Consider the following 17,035-nt stretch of genomic DNA (forward strand, 5'->3'; position numbering starts at 1 on the left):
AAAAGGACTTAGATCAGGGACTGGCAAACTTTTCTGTAAAGAGCCAGCAGTAAACATTTTATATTTTAGACTTTGCAGGCCAGTTTCTGTCACAACCACCCAACTCTGTGATTGTAGCATAGACACATAAAGGAATAAATGTGGTTGTGTTCCAAAAAGACTTGATTTACGGACAATGAAATCTGAATTCCATATAATTTTCATATATCATTAGATATTGTTTTATTTTAAAACCATTTAAAAGTGTAAAAACCATTCTTAGCTCACAGGCCATACAAAAACAGGTGGTGGGCCAGATTTGCCCTACAGGCCACAGTTGACCAATCCCTACTAGAGGCTGGTCCGAACTCAACAAGGTAGATCTTATGCTAAACCTTCATTTCTTTAGAAGGCAACTAAAAATCACAATTCCAACAGTTCACAAACTGAATGAAATTAAAAATCAAAGGGGAAGAAATGAACTAATGTTCCAAAAGTCAAAAATTTTAGCACAGTTTTGGCATCTTAGGGGGAAAATCATGACTATCACAGATGAAAACAAATGTCATTGAAATTGGTTATTTTTTCCACTAAGTTATAAAATCTATATAGAAATTTGATACTATATCAAATTGTACTTCTCACAGTTCTGAGTTAATTTCCTTTAAACTCTGTTTAACATATCTTTGTTGTTATAATTGTTACTTAAGATACTGAATCTGGTACAAGTTTTGCTTCATTTGTTCTTATATCGATATTTAACATCTTGTTTACCAGTTCTAATCAGCACTTTCAGCAGAAATTACTAACATGCAAGCAAATCATAACAGGTGTAGCTCTCTAGAGAGCTCATTTTGTTTTTATTGTCTGAATATTTAAAATGATGAATGAAAGGCTTTTCAGTCTTACAAAAGTCAGTGTGCTCGGTTTTACTAGTGTATAGTTTCATCTCCTTGGACATGAAGGTTTGTCTAAAGCTAATAAAACAGAAAAGTACTTTTCCTTTTTTGCTACTTAAGAATGTAGCAGAAATGTTTGCTGAGGTAGCCTAGTCAATCCTAATTTTTTTTCCTCTTTATGTGTGGTCTCAGAATATTTCTGGAAGGGTGACAAAGAAGTCCCTGCTGGGAGTGGGTACACTGAAGTTTCCATGCAGGACACATGACTGTTCACATGTTATTTTATTGGATCTCACTTCCAAAGTCAGTTGTCTTTTACGTAAAGGCATTTCAACATTGTGCCAGGGACTGTGGATCAGGAGGTACCTAAGTGATATGGTTTGGCTGTGTCCCCACCCAAATCTCAACTTGAATTGTATCTCCCAGAATTCTCACGTGTTGCAGGAGGGACTTGTGGGAGGTAACTGAATCATGGGGGCTGGTCTTTACCCTGCTATTCTCGATAGTCTCACGAGATCTGATGGGTTTATCAGGGGTTTCCGCTTTTGCTTCTTCCTCATTTTCTCTTGCTGCCGCCATGTAAAGAAGTGCCTTTTGCCTCCTGCCATGATTCTGAAGCCTCCCCAGCCATGTGGAGCTGTAAGTCCAATTAAACCTCTTTTTCTTCCCAGTCTCGGGTATGTCTTTATCAGAAGCGTGAACACAGGCACACTAATTAAAGACTGCCTGTTCTTTGCTAATACACTAAGCAAAGATTGCCTGTTCTTGGCTGGCCATGAGATAATCTACCATTCCATAACAGTTAACAATTCCAACCTTTTCATTCTCTTTTCTAGTTATACCATCTATTATCTAGATTTCGATTTGTTTTCACTTTTTATAGTTATCTAAAAGAGCAATAAGTCATCATCATGAAATTTGTAAATCAGGATAATTCTCAAGGTACTAAGACAAAGGTTTGCCCTGTAGTTTGTTTCTTAAGACAGGTCTTGATGATATTCTCCATAATATGCCTTTATAACACCTAAGGAAACCATATAAAAGAAATTCTTAAATTAGTCTTGTTATTTTTATTGATAATTTGCTCTGTCCCTTTTGGAAGCATATAAGATGTGCTCCAACATGGAAACGTGATCATTTTCCAAGTACCACAGCCCTGCCAAATCCTAATGGACATTTCTAAGTTTTCTTCTCCCCGATTAACGATTCTAGCATATTGTGTTTCAATTTTCTAAAAGTAGCCTCTGTTTATTGTTGGCATTCCGACTGGAAGAGTCTAATCACCTTTCCTTCTGTCCATTTGTCTTTAGAAAATTTCTTAGTATACCAGTTAAAATTGTGCTTCCAGCTGAGTATGCCATGGGTCATATCAGACCTGCCATAAACTCAAAACTAACCACTAAGCACTTCAATGACGAGATAAACTACAGCTGTCTTATTGAATCCTGGCTAAGAGGAACTCCAGCCATCTAACTCTATATGCACAAGGAGCACCTCAGATGACCACTTAGCCTGGAGTCATGGCAGCTCTTTTAACCTGGTCAACCCAGAAAGCTGTTCCATTCTAATTACATCATCTGTTATTTTTAATTTTAATGCACATAACTTTCTAGAAGTCTTTATTTTAAAAGCCTGTCCCACTGGGCCGGGCACGGTGGCTCACGCCTATAATCCCAGCACTTTGGGAGGCCGAGGCAGGCACATCACCTGAGGTCAGGAATTCCAGACCAGCCTGACCAACATGGAGAAATCCCATCTTTACTAGAAATACAAAATTAGCCGGGCATGGTGGTGCATGCTTGTAGTCCCAGCTCCTCGGGAGGCTGAGACAGAATCGCTTGAACCCAGGAGGTGGAGGCTGTGGTGAGCTGAGATCTCACCATTGCACTCCAGCTTGGGCAACAAGAGCAAAACTCCATCTCGAAGAAAAACAACAACAACAAAAAAGCCTGTCCTATGACATCACCTACCACAACACTTTCTTCTAGCATATGTCTTGGTGCACAGTTAATTATACTATGGACAGACTGCAGAGGTATGCTCCAAGCTTTGTTGTAAACAATTAATCACCACACTTATTTAAACCCTTCCAAGCTAACACTTGATTAAAAGAATCTCTTACGTACAATCATTTCACTTGCCATTACACTGAACTAATTTAATGTTTTTCATCTTTTAAAATCCTCTTTAAGTAGGATGACTTTTTTTTTTAATTTCTCTAGGATTTTCTTGTGGCTTTTTGTACTGGATCTACAGTATCTCCAGAAGGAAGTTCTGTATCTTTTTTCCTCAGCACATCTCTTGCATTCACCAAAGTTAAACAGCAAGAACAAGTCTAAAAGTTACCTAAATCAAGGAGATGGATAAGACCACTTTGCAATATGTGAAATTTCTCATGGCAGTTTAAGTGAAATGTAAACATTTTAAAAAATATGAAGATATGAACATCATGAAAATTATTCCAATTCATTTTCATCAGCTATGACCTCATAACCTTTTTGTATTCATGTTCTAAACCCCCATGCCCCGCATCCCCTTGGCTGGGCAGCTGTGATACAGGTGATGACGCTGGGCTGCTTCTTGCTCCACGGCACCATCTCCTTGGCCACTGCTGGCAGCTCCCCTAGATGAAGGGTCTTCAAATACATATTTTCAATATTTTTAGTAGCTTTTATTTCAATTACTCTAATGGCTTCATTACTGATTTCTTTGCCACCACTCATTTTCCATTTTTCTCCCAGGTTCCCATTCACTATTGATTTAGTTAATTTGTAAAATTTCTGCCAGTTAATTTCCTAGGATAAGGAGTATTTGAAATACCCTACAAGTCGTGTGTGTGTGTGTGTGTGTGTGTGTGTGTGTGTGTGTGTGTAAAATTGAGGCTAACTTATTTTTCTTTACCTTGTAAAAGCTTCTGATGGGTCATCCAGAAATTTTCTTATATAGTAAGTTACTCAAGGAGATGACTCATACGGAATTCCAACATATTGTGGGTTACCACCCCTGACCCCTTAAGGAATAATCTTAAAAATAGAAAAGGAACAATATGCTGTTGGCCTAATTAAAACTTCTCTCTTTGTGGGTAGTTGGTTACCTGAGGACACCCAGATGCCATTCAGCATGACTTTTTAATGTTCATTATTGTAAACGGCAGGCTATTTTCCTTACTTGGTTAAGTGGCTAAATTCTAGAGAGGAATTAACATATTCAAGCAGAGGCAAATATTTGATCAGCCATGAGATATCTTGCTATAGGTATCCACGTCTGACAATCATTTTTTTCTTCTTTTTTAAAAATAAGTTTTTCTCATTAAAATATGTAAATATTTATTACACATGATTTGAAAACTGGAAAAGTTACAAGGAAAAAAACATGTTTGAGATCCTACTGTATATATAATTCTACATCCTGTGTTTTTACGGAATATTTTGAGCATTTTTCTAAGCCTTATGCATCCTTCATAGCCATTATGTACCATGATATTCTACTGAGTTGTTTAAGCCATTTCTGATGTTTTCTTATTATAAATACCACAGCAGTCAACATTTTCATAAAAGGAAGAGAAGCACCGCTGCTTCAGCGCAGTTCAAGGGAGACACCAAAGTTAGAATTCAGTGTGCTCAGGCTTCGAGCAAGCCCTGGGGCAGGAAGCAATCCTACATGATCAGCCTCAATGTATTATTCACATTAATCCCATTTCCTATTTTCCTGTCTGTCCAGTGGTTCTCAAGTCGGAACTTGGGTCAGTGTTACTAAGAGCTATATTCAGGTCAGACAGGATAAGGCAGAGAAAACAATAAGGATCTGTAAATTTTTTCTTCCTATTATAAAGCTTAGAGTTTAAACCCTCTTACCTTTGGAGAAGGGTCTTTCAATGTAAGGGTCATCAAGGACACTGACTGTGGGCTGCCAAGTTCAGGTGTATCAGGAATAAAGGCTGACCAGTAGCCATAAAGAACCTTTTTTTCTATCGATTTTATAGTTGAAAGAAAACAAACTAAGGCTCCTTGGCGAACTTTAGCTTGGTAAGACCTTTCATACCCAAGAGAAAAAAGAAAAAACATTTAAAAAATCGTTTTTTTTTTTTCAAATGCAAACATGAAATGGTATTTATTTCCACCAATTCAAATGATACATTCAAAAATTACACATTCTAAATAATCCCTAAAGATGTCAATGTTATTAAAAATTTTTCTTTCAAACTACAATCAACACATGTTAAGACAATTTGTTTCTGTAACAAGTTATTAAGGATGACAATTAAAAGACACAACTGGAGAACAAGAGGGCAACATTTTGATATCAGGAAACTAGTGTTAGACACGAAATACTGCCGAGTATCCATCCATCCATTCAACGAATATCTACTGAATGACCTATGTATGTGCCAGGCATCATGCTGAGGCTGCTAGACATAAACAAAGCCCCAGCCTTGACAAGCTAGGCAGCGAGGGACAGTTAAGGAGATAACTATCATATATTACGAAAAACACTAAGGCAGAAAAGGCTTCCCGGGGAATATGATTTCTGAGCCTGTATCAAAGATGAGTAGTGGTTAGCAAGACGAAAAGGCAAAAAAGAATATTCTAAGAAGAGGAATGACATGTGCAATGGCAGATCAAGAGAGCAAGTCATGTTCTGAATAACACCATGCCCCCCAGAAATCAGGCTCTTCCAGTTAAATCACATGCAGCAGTCAGCTTTTTCAGAAAAGTTATAAACTTACATGCAATTAGAATACAAGGTATAAAAATGTAACAAAATACTACTACCTCATTTTACTCTGCATGCCTCCTTCAGCATCAGAATAGTCTGACTCACTACTGCTGACCCTTTTCCAACTGGAAGAACTGAAGGGTGAGGAGACTCCATCTTTTCCTGCAGCTCCACTTCCATCTAAAGGCAAACTCTGGACACCCAGGGAGGAGGGACACCAAGTGTTCCCTTCATGCAGGTTCACTCTGCCTGTGCCAGTGACTGGGGCTGCCTCTATTTCACCACTGGATTCCTTTTCCTCCTCCTCTCCTTGCTGGATTTTCTTTGGTTTTACTCTGGACTTTTTCTTTTTATTCTGATTTTAGGAGCAAATGAAGACATATGTAATAGCTACTTCAGAATGGCTTTTCACTGAATCATTACTTCTTCATTTTAAAGTGACTAAATATGTCCCTAACATGTAGTTTAAAGAAAAGAAAAAAGTGGAACTTCTTTAATACCCTAAGCATCAGGCACGATGCTAAGTGCTTACTGTCTACTATAAGAAAGAAAGAATGAAATACACGAGACACAGTAAAACACGTGGCCTGGGTTTAAATTGTACCTCTGTGCCTTGGGGCAAATCATTTAGCCTCTCTTGAGATTGACCTTGCTTATCTGTAAGTACGCGGCTAATACCTCCTACCTTGCACAGGTGTTGTGAAAGTATTCAGCCTTGTCAACTGGAATTTCTCAAGAGCATTAAAGCCTATAGAAAATGACTTGAGTATCTATTTTATCAGTTCTCCGAGTAAGATACATAGCTAGTACCACTCCACATGCCTGCACAGAAGAGACGGTAGTCCATTACATACAATGCTCATTTCAGGGCTTTGGGTGTCTGTAGAAGTAGATACTAAGTAGAAGCCAGTTTCTTTCTTTCTCCCTGTTATTTTCTTTCTGATATCCAAGTATATCTGGAATCTGTGTCTTCCTCCACGTTCTCAAAGTCTGTGGCCTTGAGGAAGGAAGTTCCCATTATTTCTATCTTGGACTACTTATTGTGGCCCTCAGACCCATACTCTTTTATTTGCTACCACAGTGATTTTTCTGACGCAAATCTGATCACATCATTCCCCTATATAAGATTCTTTAATCAATCTCTATTGCCTATGAGATAAAAAGCCCAACTCCTCAGCCTCCTGTACAAGAATCTTCTCATTCAGCCTCTGCTACACAATGGCTCCACTCTCTCTCCCCGCACTGAAACTCTAGTCCTACTAGTTAACAAATGGGCAATGTATACTCTCATTATCTACGTCTATGCACCTTTTGTTTTATCTGCATGAAACACTCATTCCTCCTTGTCTGTACTGCTACTCACTCTGAAATCTCTGTTTAGCTACCACACCTTTAAAAAGCCTCCTCTTCTTCTTCCATTTAGACTGAATGCCCCCAACGTGTTCCCAGAGTACTCTGTGAATATTCTAATGAGAGAAACAATAATATTGTATTGTAGTTGTTTATTTATGCATCTTTGCCTTCTCCCTCAAACTCCTAAAAGCAGCCAGAGTCTATATACTTAGTGCTTAGCACAGCGTCTGGAACACAGCAGATGTTGGGTAAACGCTGAGTGAGTGAATGAGTGAAATAATTTCTAATAAGAAGCCTTTTGATCAGGTATGATATTTCTGGAAGTGAATCCTTGGCCATACATCTGTATGCTCCAGGTTCTCTAACCGAAGCACGAGGGAGATGGCAGCTATCTGGAAAGGCTGGGAAATCAGGTGAATGTAAGGTGCGGAGATGGTGCGCTGACTGGTAGGTGGGCTTCTAACGGTCTAGATTGGGGTTGGCAAATTATGGCCCAAAAGCCAAATCCAGCCCAGCATACAGCCTGCTTCTGTAAATAAAATTTTAGTGAAACACAGTCATGCCCATTCACTTACATAGTGTCTATGGCTGCTTTTGCACTGTCACAATAGAGTTGGTAGTTATGACAGAGACCTGAAGTATTTACTAGCCTAGTAGAGAAAGTTTAGAGAACGTGTGTTGACTCCTGGTCTTGAGCATCATGGGGATGAGAATGCTTGGTTTGGGGTATAAAGTGAATGCTCATTTTTATAGCTATTACACTGACTACACCTCTAGGAAGTATAAGATGCTTTAATTGGTACTTTGAGCATCAGATGAGTTTAAATTTACTATGCTAACAACCCTAAACTGAAATAAAATTCAAGGTAGGCTTTTAGGGTAGTAGTGATGCAAATCATAGAAAACACACACAACAATCTATTAAAAATAAGCCACAACTTAAATCTAAATACACATAAATGTACCAAAGTTGGTCGAGAAGCACTGGATTCTGATTGCTGTGGTTTGATAGGTGTTCGCCCATCATACTGAGGAAGCGGAGTTGGGTATAACACCGTGGGCATCTCTATGTTTAGTCCAGGGAGTCCGTGAAACATGAATTTCTAATAATGATGAATAAGGACACACACATACACACAAAACCAAAAAAACCATTAATCATAAACCATTAATCATAAAACAGAACTATTTACCATGTCTGGATCAGAACACTCACAGATTAATGTTCAAAAGCCTACTAAAGAAACATAAATGAGACACAAAATAGATACCTTGAAGGCATAGGGCTTAAAGAAGAGCTGAAGTTTATCTGGCCTCCAGCTGGATTTGGTTTGGTCAGATCAAATCAGGTCTGGTTTTAGTTTCCTTATTTATTTATAAAATTTATCCAATTACTTTATGTCTATAATTTTTTAAACCACTTGGTCATTTTTATTTACCTATCTCCACCTATAACTATCTCTCTATTTGATGTGGGAGCAAGATAATGCCACAAGGAAAGAGTTACTTCTTACTTTGCTGGCTGAAGAAGCTGGGTCCCCGGAGATGCTGGCCTGACTTTCCAACTGACTGGCACGCTCGGAAGCTGCCCATTGACACATGTCTTGGTTGGCCTGCCTACTACTTGGAGGAGAAAGCCAAGGAGAAGCACTGGCTCTTCTTGTACAAACAGTTACAACATAGTTTATAATTAAATCTTCTACAGATCATACCACCCTACCTATTCCCTTCCTAGGATTCATAAATAATTTTAAAATTTTGATGCATTTATTAAACGGAGATTTATTATTTTCTGTTCTTAATATTAAGTGTCTTTGAATATAAACAGTTTTGTCTACTCTCTCAAAATATATGTAAGAACTTTTAATACCTCAAAGTCAGCCTTAGAATAAGGATGTAAAGTGGTGCTTGTACCATGGGTTGAAACAGGAAAGACAATGATCATATGAAGACTTGCCTTACCTTTAGCACAGCTAAAAGTGCTCCAAGTTCATCGGTCTGTGTTAGTTTCATTCTTCCACCATTTAGAAGTGACTGTATACCTTTTAATGCATTTTGCAATAACTATGGGGAAAAGGGAGACCCAGTTAGAAGGCAGAATAAAATCTGGTTGTCCAGGAATCAACTTACTAGCACCACTTAGGATGGAAGAGAGACAGTCTCTAGATGATGAAAAAAAACTTTATAGACACACACATACACCCACAAAGCAGAGATGAAGATCCTAGGAGACCTGATAAACTACCATGAATTCTTTTCTAGAAGAAAAGAATAATGAAGTGGTCTTATTGTACATGTTTATAAACCACTATGTACAAATGGTGAGGAAGAAAAAAGAGAGAAGATGTTTAGCAAGAAAAATGTGACAAGGGATAAAAAAAGATAGCACGGATCAGAATTGGGAAAGCTCTGTAATATGGCAAACCCAGCCCTCTTAAAAGCAAGGGGATGTATGTGGGAACAGATGATAAATTATAAGACCTTGGTTTCTGGAGGGCAATTCTGACCAAGATTGATTTCTTGACTCAGTAATCTCATTTCTAGAACTCTCTCCTTAAGAAACACTTCCTACATTGGGATGATGTGAACTGTAGCCTTGTTTGAAATAGTGGGAAAATTTTAAAAACTTCAATTTTGATGATTATGATAATGATTATAAAGGAAACTAACCCTCTGCTAAATGTAAAACTCAGCAACAATAACAGCAGGCCCTCTGAATGCTTTATTTCATATACTTCTCATAAGAACCCCACAATGTGGTTGTATCAGTCCCTTTTCAGGGAGGAACATGGAGGCTCCAAGAAGTTAACTAATTTGTCCAAGGTCTTCCAGCCATAGCAGTTAGAAACTATGAGGTATATTAACAGGAACTGAACAAATGTCCCAGAGATACTAAGTTTTAACAAAACAAGAAAGTTACAAAACAGCATTTAAATATGATCCCATTTAAAGTTGTAAATATGCTCGTTTACATATAGAAAAAAAAATCTGAGGGCGCATAGCACAAATTGTCTTCAGTGGCTACATCTGAGCAGGAGACTAGAAGGAACTTTATCTTAGATATATAACATTCGAAATATGTTACTCTAAATTTAAAAGATGTTAACAAACTGTTATTTGCAACATAATTTTTAAAAAGAAATAAAATATTGCAGATATATTTGGTGAAATCTCTCTTCACTTTCATCTTAAAGACAGTCACTAGCCTGCGACTATTGCTTTTATACTCAGAAGGAAAAAGAATAGTTTCCTCTAAAAACTTAGAATTGCAAAGTATAACAAATAAAAAGCTTCCTGTAATTAAAACCGAAATGGTATGATTTTAGTCTTTTTAGATTACAAACATTTCATATATGTGTATTTCTCTAGACAAAGCTAATAGTGCAAATTAAACTCGTTAGTAACACTCTTCCAATCTGCTTCTAGACACATCCGCAACATTCACTAGATCAATGATAATCCACTTACCATGCAAAATGTGACATCATCCATATCAGATGATTTTGGAGATTGTAAAATAGTCAGGAAAGCTTGGAAACAGACATTTTGGCAGGGCTCCTCCAAATACGGCTGTCCTGGCATACTAAACGCATACAGAGAAAACAACTCAAACTCAGTCTCCTTTAAAATGAGGCTTGCAAAAGACTAATTAAAAATAGCAGTAATATAGACTATTACAGTTGGAATATACCCTTGAGTGCAACTATGCTATAGAAAATTATTATTTTGGTTAATTAGCCACTGCTGGGGGACAGGCACAGGGCTAGAATGAATATAAAGGGTGGTTTCCATACAGAAAGGTTACAGAAGTTTGTGGCAGAAAGAGTATGGAGAAAGAAAAATCTTGTTTTAGTTCTGCTGTTCAGTCCTAGGAGGGAAATAATCCAGACAGGTCCTGTCAAGCTAGAATCACACACCTGTACCTGCCTTCCCACTCACTGGACAGCACTGTGCTATGCAGAGATGAGTTCACATTTGTGCTGCTCATTGTCTACTGCCTACTGTGAGAATCGAGGGTGAGCAGCTGGAGCTGTTTCCATCTTCTTCAAAGAAAAGAAATTGCCCTTTACAGATACATCTCACCAGCACTTAAAATTTGCATGAATATATCCTTCTAAAAACTTAATATGCTTAGAATTTATACCAATAGAAAACAAAATTTTGACATACTGCACATTAAGTCACTATTACCACATTTTAGGAATATGGTCCTAGTCTATTTTTTCCTTCTTTACAAGTAATATTAAAATTAACAAACAACATAAGATGATTTTACTAGTAAAGTACATGGGAAATGCAAAGTTAGTTATTTGTCTAAGTTGGCTCTGGCTTCAGGCAGAGGGAACTACCTACAAAGGGCCCAATAGAGGCACTATCTTATTACCATTGAGAAACTTGACTGGAGCCACATACCTGAGACATAACTTTGCCATACAATATACTGCAGCTCTCCTGACTTCAGGATCCGACTGAGCCAAGTCACTCAACTTCATTAAGAGTCCGGTCTTGCCTAGCAGCTCTGGGAGGTACTAAGAAAAATAACAGTCAATGTAGGTCAAAGAAAAGCTTCTAGGAAAATATTACGTTTTAGACAGATTTCTTCCTTCTTTCTTTCTTTTTCTTTCTCTTTTTTTTTTAACCAAATGGCCGTTAAGCACCAAAAGACTAGCTGTTAATAAATGTCTCAGATGGATATGCAAAGATATGCCAAAAAGCATCAATAACGATCATTACTCCCAGCCTAGGTAGCTGCTGATGCTCTTTAGTGTGGCCGCATGGCTGATGGGTAATGATAATATTAAGAATAACGGTTACTATTTACCGAGGGCCATGAACTTGACAAGTATTGTCTCACTTCATCCTCAGAGTAACTATTTTATACATGAGGAAACAAGGCCCAGAGTAGTTACATAAGAATTGCTAGAGATTAGTGGCAAGATAGAAACCTGAACACAGTGTTTGGCACCAGAGCCTGTGCTCCTGGCCTTTCAAAGGAAGGATAAAGCACTTTAAACTACCTTTTGACATTTTGAGCCATTGCAGTACACCAGAGCTGCCAGGGCTTGAAGAATTTCCATGTGTGTCCAGGAACTACACTGATGAATAGCTGAAATAGTATATGCCAACAGGAAATCCAAGTGCTGTTCATCAACAATTACCTAACAGGACAGGAAAAGATACATTCTGATCTAACTTTTAAAAAATGTTATGCTTTTATGGACATGGATGCTCACCTGAATCAAGCTGTATAAAACACAGAGTGTGTGTCTGTCGTTTATGTGTCAAAAGGATCACCTCTAAAGGGCCTGAAAGTTTGATCAACGTAGGGGCCTTCTCCCCACCCCAAGGTCTTGCTCACTTCTCCCTCTTTAGTAAAGTAGAACTTGATAAAGTCCTTGTAACTTTTCCTTGAACTAACCAGACATTGGCAGCTGTGAATACACAGATATGAGTATTTCAATGCACTGAAATTTAATTAAACTGCCTTATAAATAATAAACACTCAACGAATACACAGTGAACCAATGTAACTACTAAATACTTACTGCATCTCTAACATGACATGAGGAATACACCACGAAGAGAGGGCATATCCCTGCTGTCAAGGAGCTGATAATGTTGTTGGGACAGACCAGGCTAATAATCAAAGTCTGGTCTTGAATTCATGGACAATTGAGACAAACCGTCACCAAGTGCTGGAAAGCTGGTAAAGGGTTATAGGTGCCACTGGTGATCAGGAACATCTCCAATTGCCAGTGTTACAAAGATGATACACCTCAGAATGGTAAACATACATAAGCTACCCCATGTTAGTTTCAAAGATTCTAAATTGAAAACAGCCTTACTCCATGCAGCAGACACTGTTGGTTACCTACTAGCATCCATTTCTTCCTTCCCTGCTGGCAGAGTACTAATATAATTTGAATGTCCACCTCTCCCACGTGAGACCTAAGGGTAAACGCTAATTAGTTTAAGAGAGTGGGGCAACCTGGGGCAACCTTAACCCCCAAGGAACATTTGGCAATGCCTGTATACATTTTTGACTGTCACAATTGGAGAGGTGCTACTGGTGTCTAGTGGGTAGAGGCCAAGGATGCTGCTGAACATTCCACAATGTGCAAGACAGCCCCTAAAACAATGATCTGAGCCAAAATATCAATAGTGTTGAGGTTGAGAAACCCTGATGTAGGCTAATTGTGGCTGTACATTGTAAGCATCGAGGGAGCTTACGCCCTCCTCCAAGTGATTCTAATGTGTAGTGAAGGTTGAAACTACTAGCTGGAGCCATTCTCCTGCTTAAAGACTGTTTTAGAGAGGTATTTATATGACCTAAGTCTCTCCAGCAAGATACTGGGGAGTCTACTAGAGAGTTTATGGGACACATTTCCTTACTCTTTTTTTTTTTTTGAGACGGAGTCTCGCTCTGTTGCCCAGGCTGGAGTGCAGTGGCGCAATCTCGGCTCACTGCAAGCTCCGCCTCCCGGCTTCATGCCATTCTCCTCCCTCAGCCTCTCCAAGTAGTTGGGAATACAGGCGCCCGCCACCACGCCCGGCTAATTTTTTTTTTTGTATTTTTAGTAGAGACGGGGTTTCACCGTGGTCTCGATCTCCTGACCTCGTGATCCGCCCGCCTCGGCCTCCCAAAGTGCTGGGATTACAAGCGTGAGCCACCGCGCCCGGCCACGTTTCCTTACTCTTAAGTACAAGAGACACAACATAAAATAAAGTTATTTAGTTTCTGCTGAATATTAATATTTCTTTGCCATGGGATGTCCAGAATTGGCACAGCCATCTTATGACTGTGAGAGATGCTAGCTGAGGACAACCCACATGCTGAGGATGGTGAAGGGAAAGATGATCCTCTTATTATTAAGGGGCTACAGATGCCTCCCTTGGGACTTGGGACACAGAGTGATTCCTTTTTATTTTTCTAAAAATTGGTTAGTGACTCTGGGATGGCTTTTCTGTTTATTGCAGCCAAAAGCATCCTAATTCACATAATGCTAGTTGATATGTTTTGTGCTCTTTTTTTTTTTTTTTTTGAGATGGAGTCTCGCTCTGTCACCCAGGCTGGAGTGCAGTGGTGCAATCTCGGCTCACTGCAAGCTCCGCCTGTGCTCTTAAATATATTCACATACTCATGTGATAACAGTCTTAAATAAATAACTGGGGTCTTTTTATCCTGCTGTCCCCTTGGCCCCAAGCTACTTCTAATATTTTAGAAGCATCACAAGTAGACCATAAAACTGGTAGCTTCAGGAAAGGGGAAAAATATTGGTGGGAAAGAGGCAGGGGATTATTTCAATTTATTCTTAGATATATTTTGTTCAAATATATCTTCCATAAGAAATTATAAATTAGCTGGGCGTGGTGGCGGGTGCCTGTAGTCCCAGCTACTTGGGAGGCTGAGGCAGGAGAATGGTGTGAACTCAGGAGGCGGGGCTTGCAGTGAGCCGAGATCACGCCACACTCCAGTCTGGGCGACAGTGTGAGACTCCGTATCCAAAAAAAAAGAAATTATAAGGTTGGGAGGCCTGAATGATATTGGTTTACTGAACCAAACAGAAAGGCATACTTCTAATAAACAAACTTCTAGAATTCTACAGAATAATTTTTTTGGATCAGAGTTATATTTGCTTTAAAAGCATTCTTTTTAAGGCATTTGCTTTTCCTATAGCATCTCAAAAAATAGCCTATCATACCTACTACAGATGTAGTATTTCAAAGATATTTACTTACTCTCAAAGTTCATGATCTGAATTCTAGAGTTACACACATGATTACCTGTAATCTGTTAAGTAAATGGTGGTTAAGCTGGGACACTTTGCTGACAAGATGATTCTGATTAAGAGGTACCAGTCGGCACGCCTGGACAAGAAGAGCACTAACGTCCTACCAAAAAAAAAAAAAAAGATAAAGAAGAGGTAAAATACTTACTAGTCAAGTGAAGATCCTCAAAACACAGCCAAATGGGAAAATAAAAGTAAATATTCACATTCAAAATGGGGAAAGAAAATGTGAGGCAGGAAGGAAAAAAATGAAGTGATAGAACAAAAATAGGATGTGCTAAAAAAGAAGGAAAAAGCCAGGAACACTGGCTCACACCTAATCCCAGTTCTTCGGGAGGTCAAAGCGGGAGGACTGCTTGAGCCCAGGAGTCCAAGACCAGCTTGGGCAACATAGTGAGACTCCATCTCTACAGAAAAAACTTTAAAAAAAAAATTAGCTGGATATGGTGGTGTGTAGTCCTATCTTCTTGGGAGGCTGAGGTGGGAGGATGGCTTGAGCCCAGGAGTTCTAGGTCACAGTGAGCTATGATCTTGCTACTGCACTCCAGTCTGGATGACAGAGACCTTGTCTCTTAAAAAAAAGAAAAAAGAAAAAAAAAAGGAAAAGAATCAGTATGGTTTTGGTCAGGCTGAAGACTCTGTGCTCTATATATGTAGAGACAGTATAATTAAATAACCAAAAAAAGGCTTCTAGGGTATAAAAGCACAAACTGAAGTTAAAAATATCAAAAGGTAAGTGAACCAGATTTTCAATGCCGTTGGGAAAAATCAGACCTAACACTTCTACGGATTTTATGCATAATTAGGGAATTCTTAAAAAAAAAAAAAAAAAGAGAGAAAGAGACCTATTTGCAAGTCACACTCTTCATTCATCCATCGACATTTATAGAATGACAAGGTTCTGAGCACCTACTATGTGCCATAGTGTGCGAGGTCCTTGGGCTCCAAAGGTAAAAACAAACATGTTCCTGAACCTCCAAGAGCTCAGAAACTAGTGAAAGAGAAAGAAACACAACAATTAAAATAAGGTGAATTAAGTACTGAGAGAATAAAGTACAAACTCTGTCCAGAAACAGTAATTAGGGAGGCCTTATGGAGGTGATTGTAAAGCAGAATCTGGAATGATTTTAAGGATGAGGAGAAATTTGCCAGATAGGGCATCAAAAAACACTGCAAGCAAAGTGGACAGAGTATGCAAAAACCTGGAGGTGTGAAACACCAGTAGGTGCCTGAAGAACAGCAAGTTTTAAATGACTACACACAGGAACAAAAGGGGGAGTAACAGGAGAGAATGGAAGTTTTGTTGCAAAAGTATCCAATTATACAAATACAGCAAAAGTCCCCGACTACTGCCTTAATCTCACTCTGCTTCCTAATGACATACACTATTATTCTGTAGTCAATTCTTTCAGACCTTTTACTTTGCATATATAAAACACGCATATTTTAAGATCCCTCCTCCAGCTTCACACTGATCTCATTCTGTATGAATTGTTCCGCAACTTACTTCAACCATTTACCAATACGTATTGAAGACTTTTCCAAAGCAGATTTTAAATTTTATGATCAATTTTTTTTTTCCTTCTAAAGAAAAGATCATTCTGGCATCAGAAGAATGATTGGCTTGGAGAGGAGCCAGACAGGAGGCAGGAGATCAGTCAGAAGAGACCAGCGGAACAGTCCAGGCATAAGTCGCCTTGCCTGAGGTCTAAGGCACGCGTTATGGGAACAGACATGAGGGGATGAACGGAGAAATATATGTGAGACACATTCTGAAATATCTGAATTGGACAGGATCTGGGATGAAGGAGGGAAGAACCAGTGTTTGTGTCTTGTGTGACTTGGTGGATGGTGCATGTGTGTTGGAAGGTGGGATGGGCTAGGGACGGGAATGTATGTTTGGAACTAATGAATTTCATCTTTAGGAACTGTCTAGTTTGAGATGCCTGTGCAAGCAGGCAACTTGCACCATTTCCCTCTTTACTACGTAGGGCCAGAAGGCCATGGTGTCAACAGTTCAGAGAATTCATTAATTTAAGGCCCGATGTGTGTAAGATAACTCAGACGGCAGAGGGAAGGAGCTAGTGTGTAGGAACAGAAAACGTAGGGGCTTTGTGCAGAGTTTTGTATACTGTATTTTTATGAGCTTCAGTATTTTCATCAGCAAAAAAGACCTAATACTACCCAAGTTCTAAGATTCCCACGTGGTCATATATGCAATAAACAGTAGTAATGCATTTTGTCAACAGTGTTCTGGGTGCATAGAGAGGGAGTGAAGGAGGGTGCGGGCGGATGGAA

General features: G+C 38.9%; 1 protein-coding gene across 11 annotated transcripts in view; it reads right to left on the minus strand.

The window, feature by feature from the left end:
• Positions 1–17,035, minus strand: part of LOC129469890 (HEAT repeat-containing protein 6-like) — a 78,644-nt gene that overhangs the window by 61,072 nt on the left and 537 nt on the right. For 8 of the 11 annotated variants that reach the window (XM_063628670.1, XM_063628671.1, XM_063628669.1 and 5 more), the window contains exons 2-10: positions 15,651–15,728; positions 14,733–14,840; positions 11,966–12,106; positions 11,361–11,476; positions 10,416–10,530; positions 8,910–9,011; positions 7,913–8,050; positions 5,651–5,949; positions 4,733–4,910 (exon numbers count right to left, since the gene is read on the minus strand). In XM_063628670.1, coding sequence (XP_063484740.1) covers positions 4,733–4,910; positions 5,651–5,949; positions 7,913–8,050; positions 8,910–9,011; positions 10,416–10,530; positions 11,361–11,476; positions 11,966–12,106; positions 14,733–14,840; positions 15,651–15,728 — 1,275 coding nt within the window. Of the gene's footprint in view, positions 1–4,732; positions 4,911–5,650; positions 5,950–7,912; positions 8,051–8,909; positions 9,012–10,415; positions 10,531–11,360; positions 11,477–11,965; positions 12,107–14,732; positions 14,841–14,885; positions 14,907–15,650; positions 15,729–17,035 lie in introns of those variants that run through there. The other 3 variants (XM_063628676.1, XM_063628680.1, XM_063628679.1) reach the window with 3 other exon arrangements.

Source organism: Symphalangus syndactylus, chromosome 20, assembly GCF_028878055.3.
Source record: "Symphalangus syndactylus isolate Jambi chromosome 20, NHGRI_mSymSyn1-v2.1_pri, whole genome shotgun sequence".
Lineage (NCBI taxonomy): Eukaryota > Metazoa > Chordata > Mammalia > Primates > Hylobatidae > Symphalangus > Symphalangus syndactylus.